This window comes from Ciconia boyciana, chromosome 8 (assembly GCF_034638445.1).
Source record: "Ciconia boyciana chromosome 8, ASM3463844v1, whole genome shotgun sequence".
Taxonomy (NCBI): Eukaryota; Metazoa; Chordata; class Aves; order Ciconiiformes; family Ciconiidae; genus Ciconia; species Ciconia boyciana.
In genome coordinates this window covers 11,388,423-11,415,880 of record NC_132941.1, presented here as the reverse complement: position 1 = coordinate 11,415,880, position 27,458 = coordinate 11,388,423, and the positions used below count along the sequence as shown (strand labels likewise).

Sequence of the window (27,458 nt, the reverse complement as noted above, 5' to 3'; positions counted from 1 at the left end):
TGCAGTTTTTGCAGCATTTGCTCCACCCATGCTCAGAAAATAAATTCAGAGTCTTAGATCTGAGGAACACTTCAGGGCAGGGATTATGATTTTTTCTTATGTCTTGTAAAGTACCTATATAATGTTGATAAAAAAGCCAAAATAAGAGCGATTGGTCTTTTTTTCTCTGTTATAAATTCAACTGTAATCTAAAACTGACCATAATGAGTATGCAACTTTCTCAGAATTTTTAAATTCATAATAATTTATATCATTTCTACAAGTAATTCTTGTATGCGAGCACTTTATTGCACATTTTCAGCTGTGCTGGTTAGTTGTCCTGGAGTATTAAGGTTGTTATGTCTCTTGTGCCCTCAATTATATTGATATACTTTTCTGATTTTTAGTGATAATACTAATAATTTCTGCATTAATTCCTGTTAATATATTGTAATTATTGCTTACAGTACACTGTTGCCATAAACATTCCTGCTAATCACAATATTTCTGTGAAAATTTTCAGAATCCTAACTTAGAGATGTGTACAACTGATACAAATATCACATGGAAATTTCTAATCACTCCACTTGTGGAGGTAGCTCTTTCATTTTTCATTCTGCACATTCATGTATTTAAAAAAAAACAACAAATGGCAACACCAACATTCTTCACATCTTTTATCCGAAAGTAATTACAAAACAAAACCAATTAATTAAGCCTTAGAAGATTCTACTCACCACCTATTTACATATAATTTCAAATACTGACATGGCTGGCTCTGTGAAAAATCTTATAATTTGACATATTTTAAAAAATAATTAAAATGTTCTGTTACTGCATAACTGGGGAAGCAAAGGAGGGGAAATTCTTCTATTAGTTGTTACCAGCATATCTTTATGATTGAGCAGTGACTATTTTGTGAAGCTATTTACTTTTCCATCCCTGCTAAATGTGTTGAGGCACAGCAGTGTTCCTGACAGAGCACACATTTCCTCCATTTCTACCAGGGTATTTAGCAAGCAGTTCAATTTCCACATGATTAACAAGATTCTTACTGAGAAGCCACACTCTTGCCATTTACAGTTGAAGTCAAATAGTACAGTTGACATACTCCCTTTTACTATAATGCCTATTAATTTTACTCTGACATGTCTCTTTCCCCTCTCAAGATTATTCATTGGTGAATAGATAGGCTGTAGCACAAAAAGCAGCTCCTTTTTTGAGGTACTGATATTCAATGTTGTAAGTGGAATGGACACTAATCACAAATTCCTCTTTGCATGCTTCTTCAGTGCTGTGATTGCTGCTGGAGAATCCCCCCAAATCCTCAGCAAATCATTAGCACGTGGCCTCCTGACCCTCAGTGCATACTGTATGAACTATGTTATATTGCCTCTGGTGCACCATGCAGTCTGTGATTTACAATGCAGCATCATTTATTAGGTCTTATGCCCTCGACTAACAGGAAATTCAGAAATAGAAGAGGTTGGATTTAAAGCTGTTGGAGGGTTGCAGTTTTGTGTCGTCTAAGTTGCTCCCTCAACAAATTAACAAATTAATGAAAGTCCCAAACGTGAAGCTTTTAATTAATCTTTTAATTCACCTTTTAATCCATCTTTATCTGGACTACTGGTTACTGACTTCTCTCGCCTTAAAAACTTGCTTGCAAATACAGGAAGTACACTCTCAAGAATGTATCAGCTTAGTTCAATAAAAATTGAATGACATGAGTTGTTTTGTACCAGGATGGTATTTTGTAGCTGGCATCATAATGCAATGAAAGCTTGCTGCTTGGCAGAGCCATATGCGAACACATGAGCAATGCTTCCATGAGCTATAAATAGCGTCTCTTAATCCTTGCATTGATCTTCATGTGCTTGCTTAAGGTTCACCTACCTATATTTGTATAGATTAATGTAATTTATTTGATTTAAAATAAAATCAGCTATGTCTCAATATATAATGTTAAGCCCTACAATTTGTCATGATTTAACAGGCAGTTATTAAAGATAAGAGCTGTTTCCCAGACTAAAAGTAGACACAAAGACCTAATGGCCAGTTAGTCTCCTACTTTGAAGCTGACCATTAATAAATAAGCATTTTTATGTCTTCCAGAGTATTCTTTTGCTGGCACACTTACAAATGCCTTCTTAGTCCCAACATCAAGACTGATCTGCTGCCATTTAGCAGAGAGACTGAAGAGAAACATCTTCTGTGTTATAAATACTGATTATTGATCCAGTAATGGTCTAATCGGGAAGCTGACAAACGCCAGCCCAAGCATACTGCTTGTGAGTTGAGTATTGCCAGTCAAGTGGCCACACAAGTGGATCTGGTTTGTTGCTGAGGTCAGGATTCCCCATGAGGAATCTGTCATGTGGCATAAGGCTGATACTTGTGATTTGAGAGAGAGTTGGGCTACCTATTTGAAAATGACCATTTAGACAGAAATCATGTACTTTCTGGCACAGGACTGTTACAGTGTGGTGAAGGATCACTGGTTTTCACACCATGCTGCTGAAGGGACTGTCTTTGACATGAAATGTAAGATCAGAACTCTAGGAATCACGTTGTCAATAAATATGATCCTCTGACAATTTCTGTGTGGGAAAGAGTCTTAATTTTCATGTTTTCATTACTCCATTTTGCTTTCCTAAGCTTCACTGCAGTTTATGTAGGATATACTTTTTTTTCAATCTATTCCTGACATCTAATATTGCTAAATAGTTAAATAGTTGTATGATTTTCTATAAGTGATGGCATCCACGTGCCTCATGATGATGTTACCATTTATAAAATTCAGGAAAAAGAAAGAAAAAATGCTTTTGCAACATGAAGAAATGAATATAATTGAGTATGTGACAGGAAGCTGAGAGATTACATTTATTCTGGTGACAGCAGCTTATCAACACCGCTTTCATATAACACTTTGATTAGTAATTATGTTGTTAAAGACACCCTATTCCTACCTTCATTTTTATATTGCTGTTCTGGTACATGTGAATAGAGAGTGGTGTTACATCCAGTTGAAGTTGAAGTTCTTCTTTCCCCTTCCTCCCCCGCAAGAACACTTAAAGATTTCAATAAATGCATGTGTTAGTTTTTGAGGACTCCTGCTTTCAAACGGAGGGTGTTGTTCAATCAGTAAGATAGTTTGCTGTTTGACTTAATCTCTAATTTAAAGCCAAATTCTGAACTGTTTGCTGTTGGGGAAGTTGATCAGTAGTTTTGGGCTGCACTAACTAAGCACGTTTTCCCTTTTTCTCTAGAATTGGTGTCAACTGTGTAAATAAAGTCAACAAGAATGCTGGGGATGTGATTTTCTTTATAAAGGCTGAAGTACAAGCCAGGTTATTTTGGCACAGAGAAGGAAAGTTGGAATTAGAAGGATGTGTAGCTACAAGGAATAAAGATTTCTGATATGGAAAGCGTGGAATACAAGAATCCACATGTTCAACACTATCATGGGTGGACTTGGGGGCCTCCTCTGTAAGGAAATGGAAAGGAACGATGGAGCTGGAAGGCTCGCTAGTACTTCTTTCACAGGATGAGAGATGGAAATGAAAGGAGAAAACATGCCCTTTTGAACAAACCCTTCAAACATCCCATTTCAGGGGTCTTTTCTGCTACCAGATGATTATAATTTTTTTTAAATCAAAAGTTGATAAATCTCGACACAATAGACTCAAACAATGCACCCCATACAAGTGAGTTGCTATGTGCTTACCACACGATGTGCCCTGACAGTTTCTCCTCAGAAGCTGAAATAGGACTTGATTAACCAGCCCCATGCAAATCAGTGCTGGAATATGCTGGCAGAGTGGTAAGGAAGAAGCTTCCCATATAGCACTTGACTTTATGGACTCAGGAACTAAGAAGTGAAGCTTGAGACGTGAATCTTGAGACTGCACTGCGGCAGCTGCATACAAATAAGGAGCCTATACATTTGAAAGCTTGAGAAGTAAACCGGCTGTGCATTGAAAGGTAGGCATTTGGAGGTGGTAAATTTAGCCCTGACTCATCCGATGGCAATTTTGACACTTGGGTGGACTAAATTACTTTTAGGAGTTGCATCATGTTTTTACCAGATAGTTTGATTGAGCATGGTTTAACCCATTCATATACCTATGGCCAGATTCTAGACCTTTCTCACTTGAAATAACTATGCAGGGATTTGTTTGTATGTAATATACAGGACATAGATATGTTCTGAGTCATCAATTTCCTTTCTTGCAATCATATAAATTAGTCTATTGCTTAAACTTATCAAACCACATCTTAAACTGGACTCTTCTTTTCTTTAAATTCACTACTCTTATTGTAAAAGACTTAGAAGCCTCTTTGCTGCTCATAGCTAAAAATCTGTTTCCAAAAAACTACTGAAACTTTATTCACAGCTTTGTCCTTCAAATTAAAGAGTTCTTTCCTCTCCCTGGTGTTAACTCCTCAAGTATTTATGGAGAGCACTCGTATGCCAAGCCCTTCAGCCTCTTCCTGATGGACAGGTGCCCCGTTTCCTCGGCCACCTCAGCAGTCCTCCTTTGTACCGTTTCCACATGGGGGAATCGGAATTGTGCACATTACTGCAGATGGGTGCTTTCACAACGGCGTAAATACTTGCTGATCTCTACCAGAAAGAGCTTGCCTGGCATGCTAGAAATGCAGTTGCTGTTTTTCCCCAAGCAACACAGGATGATCATTCTCTCTTGCAAATGTCCTGGATTAAATGCTCAGTAAGTTCCAGGAATAGTGGTTTTCATTTCTGTTTGCCTTGCACACAGGACTCATTCCACCTTTGTTTGCACACTGACAGTTTAGTGTTCATACTCGTGTGTAAACAAAGTCTGAAGCCAGAAAAAAATGCTGATGGGTAAATTCAAACATATGCGTAATTTCTGTTAATTTTTTTGACATTCAAATGGAAACGGTGAGTTCACAATTAAAACATTTTAAAAATGCTAATATCCTTGTTCTTGATAACCCAGCTGAATTCTGATGCAAAAAGAGACGCATACATTTTTCCTTACGGGTTTCTTAGGGAGGCTCCTGCACGAGCCAGGTCAAGGGGACCTCTTTTCCATCCACCACCTCTCACCAAAACGCGTCGGTTCCGAAAAGGCGCCGCGCACACGGCTGCATCCCCCTGCCGTTCCTGGCGGTGCCCGTGGTTAACCTCTGCCGCCTCTGCCGCAGCGCTTAGTTCAAGACCCTCCGCCCGTTGCAGCATCCACTTGGCATTTCGCCGCTGTCGTTCGGCGGCGGCTGCCGGAGGAGCCCCCTTCCCTGCGCCGCCGTGCTGCCCCCCCCGCGCCCCGCGCCCCACGCCCGCGGTCCCGCGCGGGCGGCATCACCCCCGGCATCCCGGCGTGGCGCCGCCTCGCCTTTCGGGCAGCGCCCTACCCCCGGGGCAGGGCCGAGGGGGAGCGCGGCGAGCCCCGGGACAGGCGGGAAGCCCCGCGGCCCTCGCCTCGCCGCCGCAGGCGCGTCGGGCGGCTCCGGTTTCTGAGGCGGACCGAACCTTTCCCGCGCGGGGCGGGAGGGGGCGGCCCGCCGCGGGGCGCGCGCCGGCGATGGGGCGGGCGGCGGGGCGGCGAGCGGCGGGCAGAGGCCGGCGGGGCCGCGGGCGGGCGGGCGCGCGCCCCTCCGCGGGGCGTGAAGGGCTGAGGCGAGGCGGCGCCTCGGGCAAGGCGCGGCGCTCGCCTCGGGGCGCAGAGGGCGGCTGCCGCCTCCCGCCGCGGGGATGAGCGCCTCGGCGGCCACCGGCGTCTTCGTCCTCTCCCTCACCGCCATCCCCGTCACGTACCTCTTCAACTGCCTGGCGGCCGGCGGCAGGTGAGGCGGGCGAGGCCGGGCGGCTCCCGCCCTGCGGGAGGGGAGGGGAGCGGGCGGGCGGGCGGGCGGCGGGGGTGAGGGAGGTGCGGACGGCCAGGGGAGCCCGGCGGGTATTTTTAGAGGCGGCGCAGGGAGAGGGCAGCTGCGGCCCGGGGCTGAGCGGGACGGGGCGGGAGGCGGAGCGGGGCAGCGGAGGGCACGGGCCGGGCCTCGCCGCGGGCAGCGGGGCCCCGGCGGGGAGCGGCTCGGGCGGGAGCGCGGCGGCCAGCGGGGAGAGAGCCCCGGGTCCTGCCCGCGTCCTCTAACGGGAGCCGTGCCGGGATGCGAAGGGGAGCTCCTGCCGGGATGCGAAGGGGAGCACTTGAGCGGGGCTCCTGGCTCGGGAGCCCAGCCTGGCCGCTCACCCCAGGACCCTCAAAACTGCCGGTTTCGCATCACCTGAAGCGTGTCCCGGCGTCCGCGGAGCTCGAGTCACCGCCACTCCCGCATGCGGCTCACCGCCGGGGCTGGCTGGTAACGCCGAAAGGACAAACCGGCCCGGAGGGCATCGCCTGGCCCCGCGGTAGCTGCGCCCGCACCGTGCCTTGAACCCCGGGGCAGCGGGCGCTGGAGGCTGTCCCGAGGCTCTGCGGCCTCCCTCCGGCTCCCCTGTCAAGGCTTTCACAAAGAAAATCCAATTCTGTTTAAAAACGAATGGAAGAACTCAGCAGCCTCGGAAGGCTCCCGAGCCTCACGCTTCAGGCACCCCGTAGGACGTGCGGGTTTGAACTGAAAATGTCCATATGCCCTCACTCTGGCAAAAAATAGGATCCAGACCGCAGGTCTAGAAAAGAAAGGTCTTTTCTCATGGAAAACCCAATATGCTTAAAGGTCCGTGTGGTATTTTGTGATCTCACAGCTCGGGGTGTTTTGCAACTTTACCGCACAAATATTTGGTGCATGTTTTTAAGGCTTTGCTACATCTGTTCCTGCCTCATTTTCCTCCTTCTGGCCGATAGCTTAATTTTTTTTCTTTCTCACTGCTAGAGAAATACCGAATAACACATGCTGACTTACTTGATTCATTGCCAATATTTATTTCAAATTGATAGACCGCAGTGAAAAGTCACTGCAATATTAACAGCTGTAATGGCATGAAGAAATTCATCACTGGGAAAACAGACTAGCAGAAAATTCAAACCATAAAATAAATCAACAAGCTAGTACTGCTCATCCTGACTCAGAAAGTATGTGTGTATATATTCTGAAATATTTGATCTTGCAAATTTTTTGCAATAATTTTAAGTCAAGTTTCACTAAGGCTGAAATTGTCATAGTATTATTTGTTTGTACACCATTTGTTTCCTTGAAACACAGAGCGGTATTATGTATAAAATAATGTACCAAATATTTTTAGCTTATGCTTCTGGACTTTACCTAACCTTCCCCTCCTTTTTTTCCCCGTACACAAGCACAAAAGTGAAGACTGAGAAGGAGAGTCTGTCTTAGAGAGAAGTAAATACAATTTACACACTTAGAGCTATAAACCAATTTCAAACTGATTTTCTTAACTTGCGGTTTTTTTTGGGAAGGAGACAAATTTGTTTTGTGCCAAAGATTTTTGTGCTTTTCTCCACCACCACTTTACATGCACTATCATTATAGCCCCCTCTTCAGAGAAAAGGTCTTTTCTGCCGAGCCCACCTGCGTTGATTACTGAACCCCCCCAAGCGATCCTGCCTTATAGGGCCAGAGAGACCTTTGGTAGCACTTCCAAAACTGGAAATTAAACCTAGATCCATCATAGGCACTCCACACGGCTACTCCTATTCCATGGGACTGATGTGTTTTATTTGTGAGTATGTAATTTCCTGAGTAGATAATTTACTGCTGAGGTTAGACTAAGTGTCCCTAATGATCCTTTTCGGCCTTGAAATCTCTGTGTTTGTGACCTTCACCTCTCATTGGCCTTTAAGTTTTCCATAATTTTTGTTTATTTTTGCAGATACCAGTATGAAAACCGATTTTAGTCAGACAAATCTAGACTCTTGGATATGTTGTTTATCTAGCTATTTTCGTATTTTCTTTTTTTAGATGATCACATGTGAAAAGACAGGCACATAATTTCTGCAAAACTGTAAAATGAATACTATGACAAACTATGTGATGGTCTTTAAAACCAACGTTTTAAAGTATTAGAAGTTACTTTAAGGGTATATGCATTTGAGGATAGCTGGTAAGAAAAGTTGAAGAAACAAAATTCTGTCTCTCTCTGTCTTTCTTTTAAATTCTTTTTCTTTTTAATACTGTTACAGTTCCTGGGCAATCGTTGCAGTTGGATTGCTGGTTCTGGTTTTTATTGCTCTGTTGGCTCGTGTTCTTGTCAAAAGAAAACCACCAAAAGACCCGCTGTTTTATGGTATGTCTTGGTAACAATGAAGATAAATTCAGAAAGTGTTAATTTACATTGTTTCTCACTGCTAATTTATATTGTTTCCCACTGATACTATATGACAGTTATTTCACGTTGAACATTTAAGGCATGGCTTCTAAAGCCGGTCTGGTGAGGTGCTAAGGAGCGAAGAAAGAAAGACTGGGGAAAAAGGAGGAGAAATAATGCTTCTTTTGAACCTTTTTATTCTTTTCAAATAGGAGATCCAGCTTAGGGACAAGCCAGACCTCCTATTTAAAAAGAATAACACTCGAGTTGGGCTGTGAAAGCGTTTGAAGTACTGTCATACCTGCTCTGTTAGGATCCTCCTTGTAGCAGGACTTAAGCTCCACAGTAGACCTCTCATGCGTATCTCATCCTGAGTGGACTCATTTGAGATTTTTGGATCTTTTGGATCAATGGCCTCAATGGCTTGGTTCTTCCTATGACTGAATTCCTTAGTTCTCCCATTTTTATTAGGCTTCTGTGTTGACTCACCTTTGTGATTCATAAGAAAGTTCAAACCACCCCAACCCCTGGCTCAGGCTGTCTGCAGACTTGGGCAAACATTTCTATATTGATACTTTGCCATAAAAGAACAGAGATATTGATTATCTTTTAAAAGGAAACCTTAGATCTAGATTACCTTATAGCAAAAATCTAGAAGAAAAAAACACTGCTGTTTTTTGAAATTTTACAAGATGGGCCCATAGGCAAAGCAGCATACAAACCACCTGTATTTGCCCTCTGTCTTCCTCCTCATTACAATTCGTAGGCATTTGTCCCCAGTGTTTTATGTGAGGCCGGGAACTCTCAGTTCACACTGAAGTCAAAGGAAATAAATAATATAAACCTACTGCAAATACATTTCCTGTCTCAAAGGAGTGACTTGCGAACTTGCCAGATAGGTCTGCTATGGACTGCTGCGGCTAATGCAGTTTGCCTTGCTCACCTACAAAAATGGCAAGTCATATTTCCCTCTCTTCCTCCTTTTCATTGTCCTTTCTCCTTTCCAAGAGATGACTGCAGTCAAGGTTGTGTACTTCGTGTGACCAAGATTTTTGAAAGGCTACATAGTCCTTTCTGCAGACACTGACTTTCCATGGAGGCTGTGCCTACAGCTCTACAGAATTTCACATTCCTAACAAGAGCTTCCTAAGAACTTTGTTGACTAACCACTAATTAAAAAAATACTAAGCTATGTGGGAAAATCATGTTGTATGTTAAATATCTGTGACCTCAAAGTAGATGCATCTAGTTCAATAGATCTCTGCCTGACTGAATTTATCAGACTGTGAAGCAACTGTGTGATTCCAAATCTTTATTATTTTTTTCCCTTTATCTTATTACAGTTTATGCAGTATTTGCCTTTACCAGTGTAGTGAATCTAATAATTGGACTGGAACAGGATGGAATTATTGATGGATTCATGACTCATTACTTGAGAGAGGTAAACAATTGTTTGGCTTACAAATGTAAATAAAATGTTTACGACAAATAACTTGGTATAGTATTTGTCACAGAAAAATAGCCACTTACACATTCAAAAGGGTCGTCTTGAATGTGGTCATTGACCTGTTTCATTATTGTTATGGACAAAACCTTCACTGACTTGAAGTCACTGACTCATTTGGGAAAAATAGGATACCTTTCAAGCTCCAATGTTATTTCACTTAGTTTAAGTAATTCTGTTCTGTATTAACTTCCGTGGGAATTGAATAGACTGTACACATTTGCAGAAAGCCATGGATACTCGGCACTCAGGAGTGGATGAGTACTGCAGTACCTAAATGTGTTACCAAGAAGGAAACAAAATTGCTCCTTCATTTTTGCCTAATCACTTAATTAAAAGGAATTAGAGTTAAAAAATGATGATGCCAGATAGCTAGTCAGCAGAATCTGCTGGCTGCTGAATATCAACATCCACCAAAAATAGCTCGGTAAGAGCTTGATATGAAAGTCACTGAAGTCATTGAAAAGATTCCATGAACTTTAGAGTGAAATGAGTTGGATCTTACAAGGTTATACCTTGTCATCAATATATTCAATGCTGCTGTAGATCTCTAGGTTGCTAAATATATCTTTATTTTGTAGCTTTTATCACTAAAATTTGGAAAAGTAATATTTCCATAATGTAGCAGAATAATGCTGACAGTCATACATAGGAGTTTTCCCTTCCATCTTGCACCCTATTTTGCAACTATAGAACTGATTTAAGTATACTTGATCCTAGCTAAATCAGGTTTGTTCTTGGAAATGTGTATTGTCAGTCAAAAACTGTACTTCTGGCTTGAAAGAACATCAGTTACTTTTGTGAAATTGTTTCCTGCTGTTCTTTATTAATTATTTGTTATTCTTCCTCTAATCATTGTATCTTTTTTAAAATAAATGTTCCCTAGGGTGAACCATATCTGAACACTGCGTATGGCCATGTGATCTGCTATTGGGATGGCTCCGTTCATTATTTGATGTATCTGTTGATGGTGGCAGCTATTGCATGGGAGTAAGTAATTTTGATTGTGTACTGTTTACTTTGCTTGCATTCTCACATAACCTACAAAGGGCTTTCTTTTCTATGCAGTATTTAGATTTTTCTTTCAGGACTGTTTCATGTCTTAGGCCAAAGCAACGCTATTACAATTTCATTACTTTCAGGAATTGTACCCTCACCAAGTTACCTTTTCTCTCAGCTGAATAAGCCCAGCAAATGCACTGAGTTGTAGTCTTGTCTTCTTCACTCTGCAGCAGAGAGTATAGCCCATCTGCATGCTTTGTGTTAGTTAAAAGGAAAGTTTAAAGATGATGCATGTTAAAACCATGTGTGAAAAACAATTTTTTCTTTTCAAATAACATTTATGATAGGAATAATGTATTGCTTAGCATGATGATGATCTCTCATCCATATCAGAGAGTGTCACGCAGTTTAAAAGAAAATGGTTATTTCTAGAGATTCTTATGTTTCTTCCTGTTGAATAAAGAGTTTGAGAAAATAAGTACTTACGTTCCAGAGGCTAATGTACCTGCTGGTAATAGAAGCATTAACAGAATGAAATTAATTATTAATTAATTCTTCTATGGTCTTTTACAACCTGTGATGTGCAAAATCATGCAGTCAGCCTTCAGATGAGTGAAGCATAACAGCAAATAACTGAGTATGCACAAATCCTGTACTGTTCATGTGATAACCTTCTCACACATGAATGTTGGATTTCGCCATATCCCCCTCTCAGAGGCAAGAATCCACTGTTGACTTGTGGTACAGATTTTAAAACCTTTACTTACTAAGATACAACCATGGCAATTAGTATAATATTTGAAGGTGATTTGGGGTAGGGGATTTCTAGGTATGATGCAATAATTATATCTTGTTTTCTTTTTTAAACAGACAAAGCTATAGAACCATTGGCCTCTACTGGCTAGGTTCCATTATCATGAGCATCATTGTCTTTATGCCTGGAAACATTGTTGGTAAGGACATAATTTATATGACTAACTTTTTCCTGTGAAACATCTTCTGTGAAACATAAATTCAGCATTAGGCTATCTATCTTTTACTGCAGTATTGGTTCCTTTCTGTAATAATATGAAAGAGGAATTTTAGGAATATCAGTAAAGAGATGCAAGATATTTTGAAATTTAAATATGAGGAGGGGAAGATGGAAACCCAGAAAATAAAAAACCCTTTCAATTTACACTGCTCTCAAGGAAAAAAAAAAGTATTGTATTTTGTTATACCCATAAGGCTTTCATCCAAACTAGGTTTAATTTAAGCAATGAAACAATAACTGTCTCTTAGTATCATACAAATATAAATCTCATTTTGTGTAAAATTTCCAATTTACTTACTAGTCTGACTTTCAAGCAGCTTACAAGAGGCATCCAAATCACCTTTAAAAGTGAAATCTGGAAGTTACTCTATTTTCAAAATAAATTTAACATTCCTAGATTTCTAACATAAATCAGTGCAGAGCTGTGCACTGGGGTGACAGAGCTGTGCTAGGGGTTGAGAACTGTAATAAAAAGTTTTACATCATTATTACTGGCAAGTGGTCCTTTAAGAGTACCACTCCCCTCAATTAAAGATTTCCTTTCTAGCAAAGCTTAAATTGATGCAACATTGACAAGCGTTCAACTGAGAAAAATGTTCATGTGTCCAAATCCTGTAGGCAGCTTTAGAAAAGCTTGCTATGGCCCTGGTTTTTATGACAGAGGAGGAGTATTCATGGTGCAGCCTGGGGCCAGTCCAGTTCCCTCCTTTGTAGATACACATGCACCACAGAGAAAACAGCAGATTTAATGTGACAATATCTCTTCCTCTTTCCTCTAGGGAAGGCCAAGAAACTTGTTCTCAAGAGCATGCCTTCTGCCTTCCTTTCTGACATAGAAAGTAGCCAATGTGAAAGACACAGTTTTTCCTGATTTACTGGGGTGAGGATAGCTCTCTGAATTTATGTTTTGTCCTGAAATATTAGTACAGGCCTGTAGGAGAAATCAGGACTTTGGAAACAAATACAATATCAGATCTTAAAAAATGGATATGTTCCTTTTTTCCATTTTTTAGAGTGATGTCTCTATTTGAAGCAGGTTCCATTAAGCGATTTCAAAGCTGTCCAATCCTATAGGATTACCTAGTGCAGAGTGACAGAGGTGGTTTCCTGTCCCCTCAAAAAGCCCCTGATTTCTGAAATGGCTTCCTGTCTGATAGGCTTTCTGTCACCTGTGGCTCTACCACATGATTTTCAACAAGATTTGTGTGTTGCTTTAACAGCAATTTCTAGTGTTTTATGTTTACATTACCATAGCTGCTTCAGGTTTGATATTACATAGGATACTTTTCAACACTTCTACAACACAGCTTACAAGTTCTCATACATCTTATAATTATTTTTTAACAGGCAAATACGGAACAAAAGTGTGTCCTGCTTTTTTCTTAAGTGTACCATATATTTGCCTTCCCATATGGGCTGGGTTCCGAATTTATAACCAACCTTCGGTGACTCACGATGCTCCAGTCAAGGTAATGTTATTGTATTTAAGTGTTGGCTTTTCAGTTAGGAAAACTGAAATATGCTTGCTGTTTCTACTGAGTTTTATAGGTCCCTCAGTGAGCATGGAATGTACTGTAACTGTTCACTGTTATGACAATTGCTGCCGGGCTGTGTAGACACATTATGGTGGGATAAAGAAAAAGCAAAAGAATCTCATGTTTAGAGTAAAGAACCTATTTCTAGGTGTAATTGCATTACTACCCTCTATCCAGTTTCTGACTGTTTCAATTTCTTAGCTGATGAAAATATTGACACATACCAGCTTCATAAAGCACCACAAAATCCTTATAGAAGCTCTGCAGGAAAGTATTCTTCTGCAGATGACTTACAGATTTCATGTAATTTAATAATTTTTTTGTATGTGCATTCTGCAACATTAGATTTTACAGGTAAGACATTGTACATTAACTGACATGAAAATTATTTACACACTTCTAATTAAAAAGTCTGTAAAAATAATGTTTATAAAACTCCTTAGACCTTTGCCTTTGAATTTAATAGTTGGACTGTAATAAGATTAACTGAGCAATCAAAAAATGCAATAATAGTTTATGCACTGTTTTATTTAAAAAAAAAAATCCCTGCAGTACAAAGCACAGAACAGATCTTTAACTCTTTGTTGCTATTAGCAAGCCAGTTTATTGCCACAGCACACCATACCAGTTGTAAGTAATATAATCAATTAATATTTTTGCATCACAAGAGCTCTTGAGTCTCAGTCAGGTTCATTCTGTAACTGAAAACATAGACACAGATGAAGGAGTTAGTTCCTATTCCATAGCTAATAGGCAGTCAGTGTGCAAGTGGCATAGCTTATGGCATAGAATAACAGCAGATGATGCACTGACAGATTTTCCCAGAAATGTGTGAAAGATAACATTCAGCCATCCATCCATGATTCTTCAGTAGGAAAGAGGGGTATAGGCAGATGTTCATATCTCCTGAAGTTTGAAGAACTGCTACAGAATCACCCCTTTTAGGGCAAATCCCCATGAAAGGCAAACTGGGGGAGACTTCAGGTGCCAAACCCTCTTCTATCCTCCTGCATAGGCTTATAGGAAACTGCATGTCCCATCCCAAAGCAATTTGAGCTAATTTACTTCAAGGCATCACTAATTCTGGCCAGAAACACAATCTTTAGAGTCATCAGGGTAGAGAAGTTAAGTGTAGTTAAAGGTAATGATGGCAATTTTTGCCATGTATGTTAGTGAGAACATCCTTTGCATGGAGGATGGATGAAGGTTTCAGTTTGTTTTCCTAGTACTGAGAACACCACAGAAATTGCTATTATAGAAAATATGTGATAGACTGCTTATTTTCTTAATATAGCCATGTCTCCTATGCTTATCAGGAGCTAAACTGCTTACCTAGGTTTGATATTTTACTTTGGTATATATTGCAGAGAAACTTAGTTTTTAAATTGTTTCAAAAAGAGTGCATAAAAAGCTGGTGATCTGAAAATTTAACGTTGCACTTCTTAGTGAATCCTTCCTTGTAAACCTAAAATTCCTTGCTCAGAAGGTCATAGAAAAAGCCTTGATTCCTTTCACTGGGGCCTCCTACCCTTCCTAAGTAATTTCTTTTTTTAGAAGTCATATATTATCGTCACAGCTAACTTATGCTCCGTATCCGAGCATAAATACCTAGGTTCAATAACTGTATACCTTAAAATGCCTTTAAATCTTAACACGACTACTCATGGATTTTTCTTATTTTTTTATACGAGACTCTCAGTCCTAAATTAACTATTGTTCCCAGGAAATAATTGTGTGTAATGAAATCAGTTAGCTAATCATTGTGAGTCCTGAAGATATTTAGTTCTCTTTCAGTAGATCATTTCCAATTAGCTGTAAAATTGAACTTTTTTTAGCTATCATTATTCAGAGTTGGTATTAAAAGATTCAGGAAGAAAATGTAATAACACTTTTAAACATGATAGTGCAAGTATATAGAAAAATACTTACATGAAAGCAACGGAAGCAAGGTATATTCCGTTGGCCAAGGCATTCATTGCTATAATATTATTATAAACCAGTTAGTTAAAAATCACTGTGGGGATAGAGAAGAGGTAATCAAGTTTTGGGTATTTTCTAACAGGGGTGGGTGCAGAGGAGAGGAATAGAGTTATGCCCTCATTTAGAATCAGACCAAGCTGTGCTGCAGTATTTACAAAGCCCAGCAGATTTATCTACAAGTATATCAGCTCAGAAAAGTTTAATGTAATTTAAAATTAACAGCATTAATACACATAAATTCAGATCTGCATATGAATTCTGAAGGGACTGACTTCTATGGACAGCACAGAAGATTATTCTGATTCCTTAAAACTGATCATGTAAGGAGCCTCTAATAAGTTATGGAAAATAGCTTTTTCCTGGAAGTGAGAGAAATTGCAAAGTGTGCCTACACACTTCCTTGCTGAACAAAGAAACAGCAGGGTTGGCAAAATCTGTGCAGAGTTCAATCTTGTTTGCAATAAATGGGAAACCTGTGGCAGGTCATCTCTACTCTGCCATGTACTTAACACGTAATCCATTTTAGCATGTATTGATACGAGTTTGCTGTGTAAAAGAAGGGTAAGGCAAAATTACTAAGAAGCTGAGGTCTGTCAGCAAAGTGCATACTGTCTTTCAAATTCTTGCTTCTGCCTTTTTTTAAGCTTTGCATTTTCATTTTGTTTGCATAAATGTATGCATAGAGAAAAAAAGGTGTGAGTTTTCTGTACCGTGGCAATTTCACAAACTCGTACTGCTCCAAAGGTTGTTTCCACTAATATTGGCTTTGTCTCCAAAACCTCTAAGTACAAAGTTCTATTGTAGCTTTGCGATCACAGTAAACACGCACATTCATTTAATGTACCTTTTGAAAGGAGGAGTGATATATATATATGCTTCATGCTTAGACAAAGTGGAAAGAAAATATATCAACCCTCAAGCTTTCCATTATCCTTAGGTAGTCTACATCTGAAAATGACTTGCAACTCAGCAGCCATGGGAGGCCTTTGTCTTCCATAGGAATAAATATTAGAATATAGACATTCTTTGCAGGTAATATTATAAACGTTCCTACACAAGTACTTTAAATACTGTGAAGTGACACCATACTGCCAAAACAGAGCTCTTATTTGTGCTTGAAGAACAAACAAAAGAAGGAGTCACACTTTTTCTGAAAGACATCCTTTAAAAGAAAAAAAGAAACATTTTTATGAAAGGGATGGCCTATGTGTTTAAGATAGGTAGCCTTATTTTTGTTAAACTACAATTCAGATCTTGCAGTTTTTACTCAGGAATTGTGCTTGCAAGATCGGTTCTCCTGTTTCAGTAACTTTATTGTGAATATCTTGATCCTGAGTGCTTTTAACTGTGCCTCTACATCCTAATTATTGTTTTGTGCTTTAGAGACAATTCCACAAGTGTATAACAGGAAGGAAACTGGGTTTTTCTTTTGCTGTCTGCATGCCAACACATGGCTAATAAAAAGGAAGAGGAAATGAGTAACACATATAAATGGGGAAGTTTTCCCTCTGAACTACAGAAAGATACTCTGATGTGCTTACAATTTTGCCTGTGATTACACAGTGCTGAAAGTGTACCTTGAATTATTTCCACGGGTCTAGTAAGTTTTACTGTGTAGGCAATGAGATGACTTTGGTTCCTCCAAGCCATCTTCCACGCTAGGTATCTATATGGCCTTTGCTACCATAGAGTGTGAACCCCTTACATCTGCCCATCTGCCACGCGTTGCAGCGAGGGGATTCCTGCTCTGAGGCTGAGGAGAGGAGGCACAGAACAGATCAGATCCAGATGCCAATAAGTGCTTCAGTGCCCGTCAGAGGAATCCATAGCGTACAGTAATAAAAGAACAGAATAAAAGAAAGGAGGATTTTCCACATGCTCCATATGCACACACACTTCATTCTCTATTTCTGCATTACATATTAAGATATATTATTTGCTCACTGAACTCAGCAGGGAACTCAACTGGCCACAGAAAAGCTTTTATTTTATGCCAGTGATATTCTATTAATTTCAATAGTGTCACAGGCTGCTGAAAACCAGCATTCGCTGTCAATAGAGAGATGGACCCTCATTTTACTGTCCCTCCAAACAGTCCTTTTACAAAGTGTATTAGATTCAACCTCAAATGTTTGAGACAAACCTATGTTTCCAAAGCTTTTCTACATAGGGACATTCAGGAAAACAAATTCATTCCAATTAACAAAAGACACAACTTTGAAGAAGTCAGGTATGCTGCTTTAAAGCCTTATGTGATTTCAGAGTTAGAGTAGTGCTCATTTGATTTAGGTTGCTTTGAAAGTAAACTAATCTATATTGAAACAGCTTTAGTTGGATCCATTCATTTCCAGATTCTACGCAGATTAACTTTCCTGACTGCATCCTATAAAGTCTGATATCACCTTTTTAGACGTGGAAATCTTTCTGTCTCTGGAATCAGCGGATAAATAGGCTAATGTAACTGAGAACTAACTCCTATCATAATGTTCACCACTTCACCCTTCTTGTAGTGACTGATCTGGAGTTAAATACATGTCATGTGGAACTGGGATGTACTTACTAAACATGTTCTGTGTTGCAGGTGGTTCAGGAAGTCCAGAAGAAAGGACTCCTAAGACGACCAATAGATTTAATGTTAGCTGCATACCTCATTCTAGCAACGGGGTTTTGCATATTTAGGGGCATGGTAAGTTGAAGGTATTTTAATATTCTGGCCTCTAATTTTCAGTCAAACTTTTACATTTGGAATAATTGTGTGAAAAAGTTATGCACATTTTGGTCAAGGGAAATCCTGTGACTTTCAGGGATGGAATAGGCCTTAAATAATCAATTTGTCCTTTATGTCTATGATAATTAGTGGTGCTTTGCTTCTCCATTTTACCCTGTGTAAAGTATGTTTTTTCAAAAGAAAGTAGGTGCACAATCACAAGAGTAAATGGCATCCCAAGTGCAGAACAACATGACCTAAAACTGTTTTCATTGGTCTGGTGTTACATTTATGGCCAAGAACATGGAGACAAACCAACTAAATTAAATCTGTATTCATATTTTTCTAAACAGAGATGCATAGTTAAAATTATGTAGGAAACCAAGTTAATTTACACTGCATGAGATAGAGGAGAACATTTCCACCTGAAAAAAAAAAAAAGATTTATCCACATTACCTGAACAACACATGTTGTTTCTACTTACCAAAAGCTGATTTTTTTAAAATGTTGGTTTTTAAGCATAGTTGATTGAATTAAAATTTCTGAGGGAGTGAATCAGTATTGAAAATGCTTGAAGTAGATAAATCCAGTAGTAGGTAAATCTAGTCCTTTGTCAGCTCTAAAGCATTTTCTCTCTTAAGCAGAAGGGAAGTTGTATATCATTCAGTGAACAGAGCTCAAATGTTTAGGTGTCTTAGACAACTGCCTGCTTGCTTGATTTGTAGATCTGATCCTGTCTAGAATAATTCAAGTAAGAGGTGACGATAAGTACCCAAGCAACATTTTATTTACCTAGTGCAGATTGTCCTTTTGTAGTTCTGCTGCTCACATTACTCTGTCATCTTCTGCTGTTTCTCTGCAAACTTGCCTCTCAAAAATATTTTTTTCTTCTTCTAACTTGTCACAGACTGCTTCATTTCTTATAGATCATGCTACTTCAGGGCACCACTGATGCAGGCTAATCAGCTGTTTTACCTGTAATTTCGTGGTGGGAAATGTTAATCTCATGCTCCAACATGTAACTTGGTTCTGCAATCCCACTTCTTCATTTCTCAGAGGAATTTTTTGTTGATTTTGAGAGTGTGGTCATTTCCTTATATATTTCCTTTACCAAACAGGAACTGCTTACTGGCCTTACTTATACATACAGAGATCAGCTGAACATCTCTGTGTAAGCTGCAGTAACCATGATTTTTTGAAAAAGCTAATAAAACATAATCCATTATAGCCCACCCAGACCTCCCTCTTGGATGCCCATGTTGGAAAAGAACAGGGAGGAAAATCCACTGTTTGTAAATCTTTGCACTTCCCCCTCAAAGTCACACAACAAATACACATGAAATTAAGTTGTGCAAAACTTACTGTTCAGTCCTGTAACTTAGGCATTAACGATGCCTTGCCATAAAACACGTAGTGACAGCTGTTGACACAGATTGCTAACTCATTTTAGAATAGTATTTTTCGTAGTAGTTTTAAGGGTGACTATGAAAAGGAACTACTTTTGCAACTGGGTCTCTATTGGGAACTTTGTTCTTTCTATAGGAATGTAAAATCCAGTAATCTCTCCTTTGCTACTCTATTTTTAAAATTATTGTTATTTTTTTTAAAGTAACATCTGTCTCTCTGCATTGCTCTCTGCTGCTACCTTGCTACCACGCAACTCTTTTCTTGGACTACATCCATAGCTTGCTATCCTAAAATTGGGTGCTTAACCTGAAGTTTCCACTGTTTGAGCAATTTTCCATTGGAAAGTTCATTTGCTGGGATCAAAGTCTGTTTATCAGAGCAAATCAATAGCAATTATACTTTTACTACAGCATAGCCAACTGACTGAATTCTCTTCCAGTCAAAATCTTTAAAGCAGGCTGTCAGCATTTCCTTCCAAACTCTCTGAGCAGGAGCTGAGAGGAGGCTGCATTTCAGCTTTTTAATTGGTGATCAAATGGATCACCTTTGCAATAGATTTTGAGTAAGCCTCCAGGGTAGCAGTGCTGCAGATCACTACTGAATCTTTAGGGCTGGTAACAGGTATCAGATTAGCTCGTTTTAGAACAAATTCTTTGTTCACAGGAAGTTTTAAAAATTCTTCTTAGATTGCTCTGGATTGCCCTGCTGAACTCTGCCGGCTATATATTCAACTTCACGAGCCTTATATAAAAGATCCTGCTGCCTATCCTAAGCTTCAGGTAAAGCATTGACTGTGGAGCATAGAGTGTTAAGAAGTGATTTGTTAACTGGCACAAAGTTTAAGCCATGGGTTTCACAGATGACAAGATCAATAAGGGAAGTATTTTTGTTCATGGCAAGTTAAACGGTATTTCATATTTTCTACTACAGCCATTACAGGATACCGATTCTTTGTCATGATAAACTTAACTTTTAAGGATTCAAATCAGTTACCTGGAGTTACACATCTTAATTACTCAGGCTTCTTTTAATATAGTCTATGAAACAGATCTGCATGCTTTTTATGATCATTCCCCTCCTTAGAAGGGCAAAGTAGACTTTCAGTCTGGAATAATGAAGCAAAAAGGAGTGTAGTAGGACTAGAGTCCTTAAGCTCATGTTATGCTTCTGTCACCAGTGACACACTCCTTGAAACATGACACTTTTTACAAACCCTATTGACACAAGCATTGCAGAGGAGGGAATATTTTGCTTTAGTTTTGTAGTATTTGCAAGGTTGCCATTCTTTTGTAACCCTGGCTGCTGCATGGGGGCAGGGTCTGAAGTGGTAAGAGGATTCACGAGTGAGGCAATGAGCAGAACCCAAATATCTCTGCTGGACCTGTTCTTTCTGGGAAAGGGGTGGCTTGGGTGTATCTCACACCTCCCAACTGAAAGTGCAATGGAGCTTCAGAAACGAACACCCATGTTGTGCTGGACACTGAGTTAGGTCAAGCCACGCTCACTGGCATGGTCTCAAGATGGCAAGGGGTAGGAAGACATGTCCTGGGATGAAGTGGATTTGGATGGGGCAGACAGACAAGAGCCGTCAATATTAGCGGAGGCCTTAGGGTAGCTGGATCCAGTCAACAGCATCCAGGTGTGAAATTCTTTTCTCAAATAAGTTATAGCTGCAAAAAGGCCTGGGAAACATTGCTGCCAGGAGTGTGGTTTTGAATAGTCTCAAATCCTCAGTCAGCAGCTGGCTAATTTTTAAATGCATCTCCCTCACATTGCAAAGCAACTAATATTTCTGTTTAAAATGCAGATGCTGGCATACATGTTCTACTCTGTGCCATACTATGTGATTGCTCTGTATGGCCTACTGGTGCCTGGTTGTTCCTGGATGCCCGATTTAACCCTTATACATGCTGGAGGACTAGCTCAGGTATTTCTTTGTAAAATGTTCACTCTTGAATTACAAGTTAATAAGTAGAGACCTATGGAATAAATGAGGGGCCCAGGGCTTGATCTTCCCATGAGGGTTTTATGCCATTGTAACTCAGATCACCTTTTACATCTGTAAAAAACTAATTGAAGGGAGTGGAGAATCAAACCTATTATATGTCTCTAATGACTACGTTCTTGCTTTATTAGACTTCTCTCCTTCTGCAGAATCTTTTTATTGGGCTTATTTAAACCTTATTAAGCACTGTGCACTCTTTAGCTGAGACCATGAAGGAAGCCTGTATTAAAGCTGAAACAGTCAACCATGTAAAAAAACCCCAAACACAACAAAACAGTAAAATACATTGTTTCTATAATACATTTTGGCCAACTAGGTAGTCTGAAAAAGATAAATGGAAAAAAGTATCTACACAAAATGAACAATATCAGTTGATGATGTTGATATAACACTGGGAACCTCCTGGGCCACAAACCACAGTAACACTAAGACATGCTTGCATTGCCAAAGGCAGACCGATGATCATACTTTCTTAATTCATTCTGTTTTGATTCTCTTAAATAAACAACTGGAGTTAATTACTAGATGGCGCTGATGGTTATGAGAAGACTGGCCAAAACAAAAAAAAATCAAAAGGAACTAGTAAATAACTACTCATGACATATAGATGACCATTTAACAGTTGAGACAGTGACAATTGATTTGTACTGTACGTAGGAAATGAAATGTGCTCTGAGCATCCAGACAATGCAGAAAATATGCACATAATCCTGCAACAATAATGAGAACAGAGACACAGCAATAAGTGTAATCCAGGTACCACTATTAGACAAACACAGACCAACACTTTGTTCCCTGGGCCAGAGACAACAGTCATGGATACAAACACCAATCCAGCTTAACTGCCCAGTGAGGATGGGGGTAGTGACAGGTTTTTTTCTATTTGTGAGCATCTACCACAGAGAATGTCTTTTTTTTTAAAAAACACACCAGTTCATACAGAATCTTGAATCACCAAATTATATCAAAACAGAATCTGGCAAACATATTAATGAGGAGGTTTAAATGCTCAAAAGGTATCATAAATATATCATACAACTGTGTTTGGCCCAAATCTAATCTAAAAAAAGCTCAAGCTAGCTAAAGTAGGCAAGCCAGTGTCAGGAACCTCTCTCTACCGACAGATTACTCAGGTTTCATGAATTCCCCAGTCAGTCAGGAAAGAAACCACTCCTTCAAAGATTATTTAGCACAAGGAAAAGTAAACCAGAAGACAGAGGGTGCTGACTATCACAGTCTTGCAAACTTACCAAAAAGCTCAGCCTCCCAGATTGGAGGTGATTTTTGTTTGGTTGGTTTGTGGAGGTTTTGTTTATGTTTGCTTTTTTCTTCTTTTAAATGTTTCCCATAACAAACACTCACCTTTTTTTTTTAATGGCACTTTGTACCTTTTAGCTGTATGATTAATACACGCAACATTTTGTTGCTGAAGTCTAAAAACCCTCTGTTGTCCCTTGTGGTTTGGCTTCAGGATAATGCTGATTTACACATTAGACAAGGAGAAGAAAAGCTACTGGTAACCCAAAGCTAACACTCAAAATTTCCCATTTTACTCTTTAAAGCTTGTCCTAGGCACAAGCAAAAAACATGGGCTTACAAAAACTAACCGATTAAGAGAACTGTATGTTGCTGCACACTCCCCACATTTCATCCTGATTCAAAAAACATTTACGTTTGGGAGGGGTTTTTTGTAGTTTTTACATTAATGCACTGCAGAACGAGCTTCAGTCATCCCACAACTGAACAGGATTTAATTGATTTGTCTTGGTGAACTGTGAGCAACCTGGGATGAAAAGTGTGTGTGACAATGAACTGAGGACTCCTATATTATTTTTAGTTTTGGTCATTTTGAGGCACAAAACACATTTCCAGGTTTGTCTACTGTTTTCTCAAGTTAAAACATTGTAATTGATAATTAAAACATATGTAGTTACTGAAACACATTTTGCTTTCTATTATGCACAAAGGTCCAAAAAAGGTAAATATCTAATGATGGAAACAGTGGGCATTGCCCCCTGGGAATCAACACTACTCCTACAGATAGGGAATATGGAGATTTTAATTATTTTTATTTCTATCATTATGAAGTATGTACTTTTCACAAAAACAAGTCTCAAAATATCATGTGATGCATCTAAACTAAGAACCTCTAAAAGTGCCTAGCCTTCCACACACAAAGAGAAATATTTACTGTTTTTCAGAATTACATATAGCTGTGAATTTGAATTATTCTGTTACTAACATTCAGACTCCAAAACCAGGTTGTGACCCTTACTGGACTTTCTGAAGCTTCAGGAAGAGCTCTTTAAATGTCAGACGACTAAAGTACCAGGAGCTTTGATTATACAAAAGGGTTGGAATAGCCCCTGTGAACTTGATAAAATTGGTATTTCCCTATGCAAGTGAGCCACATGAGAAGGGATGAATAGCTATAGCCCTGCTACCCAAAACCATTCTGTCTCACCAACTCTCCATAGCCCAGTTCCCTACTCTCTCAGATGTAGAAAGTTTTTTGCTACTCTTTCTCCATCTGTTTTCCTTAATCCTGCAATTTTTGGTGGCTAGTTCCTGCAGTGCCTTTTGCCTACAAGAGAACCTAAACCCAAGGAACATATTTTTCTAGGTTATTCTCTCCCCACTCTATTTGATGGCTTTCCTTAGGCTCGTAAGACCTGGTCCAAACCCCTCCAAAATCAGTTACAGTTTTTGCCTGATTTTAGACAGTTTTAGAGAGAAGGCACAGAGTGAAGAAGGACTCCTAACCTTTTTCCAGGCTCTTCTCTGTCCCTAGATGGAGGGCTTTCTTGACTGCAGTGTAAGAAATATTCCAAGTATTGCCTATGATTAGGCTACAGGCAAAAAATATTGTAAAAGAAATCCAAACCCAAACTATTTCATATAGACAAGAAGCTTAATGAGTAGCAGGCATGTGCAAGTTGCAGTTGTCAAGTTGAGCAGTGCCACATCCAGCACCAGGCAGCTTCCAGTTGCTGTGGGACAGCCTGATCAGCAGACTGGCCGAGGCTTCAAGGTTAACAAAGGCTGTGTGTTAAATAGATAAGGCTACCTTAGAAGTTTACCTGCAGCATCTCATTTGGTTGATTTCTCAGCCAAGGTTTAGGGGTTTGATCCTCAAAATTCTCCACTTAGAGAGGGTTCAATAACAGAAAGCACCAAGGAATGGCTTATTTGCTGGGAGGACCCGATCACGGCGAGGCAACACAACAGACTCAAGGTTGCTCTCGCTTACTGCAGTGGCAGCCTATTGCACAACAGGCACAGTGATCTGCAGTAACTAACAGCTCCTGTCTTACTCCTTAAAATTATGGATTTGGTGCAAGTCTGCCCAGTACTTGAAAGAAGAGCAGGACTGGGCTACTGGTGAGTGAGAGGTCTGCTTTTAAGACACACCACCTGCCCCAACTGGAGGCGGGGGGGAAGGGAGAAAAAAAAGCAGAAGCAGAGTACAGTCATGGAAAGGAAACACATGAGATTAAAGACATAACACAATTTCCACAGAGGCAAATCAAATAAAAAAAAAAGAAAAGTGGCTTTAACAGACCTAAATATCCTCCCTGGTAATAAAAAGAAAAAGCAATGTGTTATATTGAAAAACAAGTCTAATAAACAATAACTTCATTATATGGTGCATCATTAGCTAGTAAAAATCTTCATGGGCTACAAATAGAACAAAATGTTCCTGCTTTTTCTTTTTATAATGCTCAAAGCTCACTAATGTGCCACAACTCTTGTAAGAGACAAGACCACACAATAAGGCTTAGATCTTCAAAGGCATCTAGGAGGCTGTGGGAGTTCTGAGTCTCTCAGAAGCAGTCCCTTACAGCTCTTTCCGACAAGGCTTACTATGAACTTATTATGACTTTACTATGAACTTACTATGATGCACAGCTAGCTGCTCTTGGAGACGGGTGGGCCTTGCAATCCTCCACAGAGAAGTACATAGCTTAGCATCTTGTTCATCCCAGAAGAGGCTCTAAAATACTACAGGAGACTGTTAGTGCTTAGGTAAACATTAGACAGCCCCAAACCTCCTACCTGAAGCCCGATGGTGGCCAGCTGTCTGCTTGGGAAACTGCTACCTCATATAGCAAGAGGTCGTTGCTGCTGAGCACTAATGCTCTGGCTGCCTGGGCTGAGATGGCTCCCAAGGCGAGGAAAGGTAGCAGGGATCAGAGCAAGACCACCCAGGTGCCAAAGGCTGTTCCTGCCTGAGACAGGTGAGAACAAACAGGCTGCAAGAGACAGACTGAATTATGAGGCGGATATAAAAAGGCTGCTGATAGCGTGCCCCTGAACATCTGTGTACTGTGTAATAGGTATTTACAGAAACACGCTAAGTGGCACTCTGCTCAAGTGTGTTTGTATTTGATTCCTTTGATTACTCAGTTTCCTGACTGAGGTTTGCTAGCTCAGCTCTCCCTGTTAAGTGGAGGTGGTTAGAATCACCTGAAAACTGTTTTCCTTTTCTATTTTGATGCATGGTCTCAGCCTAACCTTTTGCTAGAGGGCTGTGTATTAAAACACCTGCATTGTATTTTACTTTCTACTTTGCTAACCGTGAACAGAACTGTGTTCTTTGTGAGTCCAAAATAACTCCTGCTGAAGCCAGAACAGAGGACGTGATTTGGCCGTAGTGTACTCCTCTGCATTACTAAAATCCTGGTGTCCCTTTCTCCTGCTCTGCTTAAGATCAAATTGATGTTTATCTTCTCAGATCTCCTCCACTGCTAACTAACTAAATTAAAAAAAAAAATTGGACACACAATAGTTAATGTGAACGAGCTGTGGCTTGAAATAGCAGGAAACAGATGGAGACAAAAGACAGCGACTATCCTGACGCTTCTATCTTTAAATGTTTGTTTATGCTAAAAATATGCTTCAGCCCAGCAAGCTTGTCTTTGCATATAACCTTCACTGTAAACTTATCCTATAGTTCAGAACTGCCCCCAGCCCAAAAGCCAAATATCGCAGACGTTTTCTGAAATCATCAGGAGTTCTAGGATGAGAATCTGGAAGACTGGGTTTAAGATCTAAAAAACCCAGAACAAAACCAGAACTAACATAGCTTCCAAGATTTTATTTTCTAGCTTTATGCAGAGTGAGTGTCTGTCTGCTTCCCCTTGATGCCAAACACAACATTGCTAGGTAGGTGGGTGCGAGTCCTACCCCCACTACTGGGATGAGGCTTAGGGGTGCAGATCTCTACGATGATGCGCCCTTCAGCGGCCATCTGCCTGGGGAAGGATCATGGACCCTGTTGCATGAATAATCACCTATAAGCCAAGGGTGAAATCCTGTACCTGATGTAAAGATCAGTGCCACCATGTGCATAAAGTAAACCTCCTACCACGGTACTAACAGTTCCTCTGGTGCCTCTTATACCAAGATATTAATGACCTTAGTTTAGACCATATTTTTATACCGCTGCGCAAAAGTAGGATGGATAATTCTGGAATAAAAGGGCTGGCTTGGAAAATGTCACTGAAGATGCATACTTGCATGCAGATTATGCTGTCTTTCCAAAATATACATCAACTTTACCTTTTTTTAATATATACGTTATATACACACCACAGGCTCAATTTTCCCATATTGGTGCTTCTCTTCATGCTCGAACTCCTTACATCTACAGAGTCCCTGAAGAAGCAAAACAGTTTTTTCTGATATTGAACATAATGTATGGGATTCTTCCCCAGCTGTTGGCTTACAGGTGTGTCAACAAGCCAGAGTTTTTTATGAAAACAAAACAAGAAGAAAAAGCGGAATAGCACAACAGTTTGCAGCTCCTCTTTTTGGCTATGTATATAATTGGGTTGGGATGTAATTGAACTGCTCAAATGGAACCCAGATGAAGCGTGTAAGATGTGTACAATTGCACAATTGTGTAAAGTTGCACGGTCTGTTTTGTTTATCCTACTCAAAAAGGGAAAATAAAGACGACTGCCTTCAGCACCACTTCTCAACATTTTGACTTTGCGCTGCAGTGGAGTTGCTAGTTCACATAGCTATTTTTGAGTAAGCTGCTTGGACAGT

General features: G+C 40.1%; 1 protein-coding gene across 2 annotated transcripts; it reads left to right on the top strand.

The window, feature by feature from the left end:
* Positions 1–5,595: 5,595 nt before the first annotated feature.
* On the top strand, positions 5,596–27,374 carry TM6SF1 (transmembrane 6 superfamily member 1). 2 transcript variants are annotated; one of them, XM_072869900.1, is made up of 10 exons: positions 5,596–5,811; positions 8,106–8,209; positions 9,574–9,671; positions 10,621–10,724; positions 11,607–11,689; positions 13,117–13,238; positions 17,866–17,970; positions 20,086–20,178; positions 21,207–21,326; positions 27,002–27,374. In XM_072869900.1, the coding sequence occupies exons 1-10, from the start codon at positions 5,720–5,722 to the stop codon at positions 27,191–27,193; spliced, it is 1,113 nt and encodes a 370-aa protein (XP_072726001.1). In that variant the 5' UTR covers positions 5,596–5,719; the 3' UTR covers positions 27,194–27,374. The 2 variants fall into 2 exon arrangements, with proteins under 2 accessions (XP_072726001.1, XP_072726002.1); XM_072869901.1 differs by lacking the exon at positions 20,086–20,178.
* Positions 27,375–27,458: the final 84 nt, after the last annotated feature.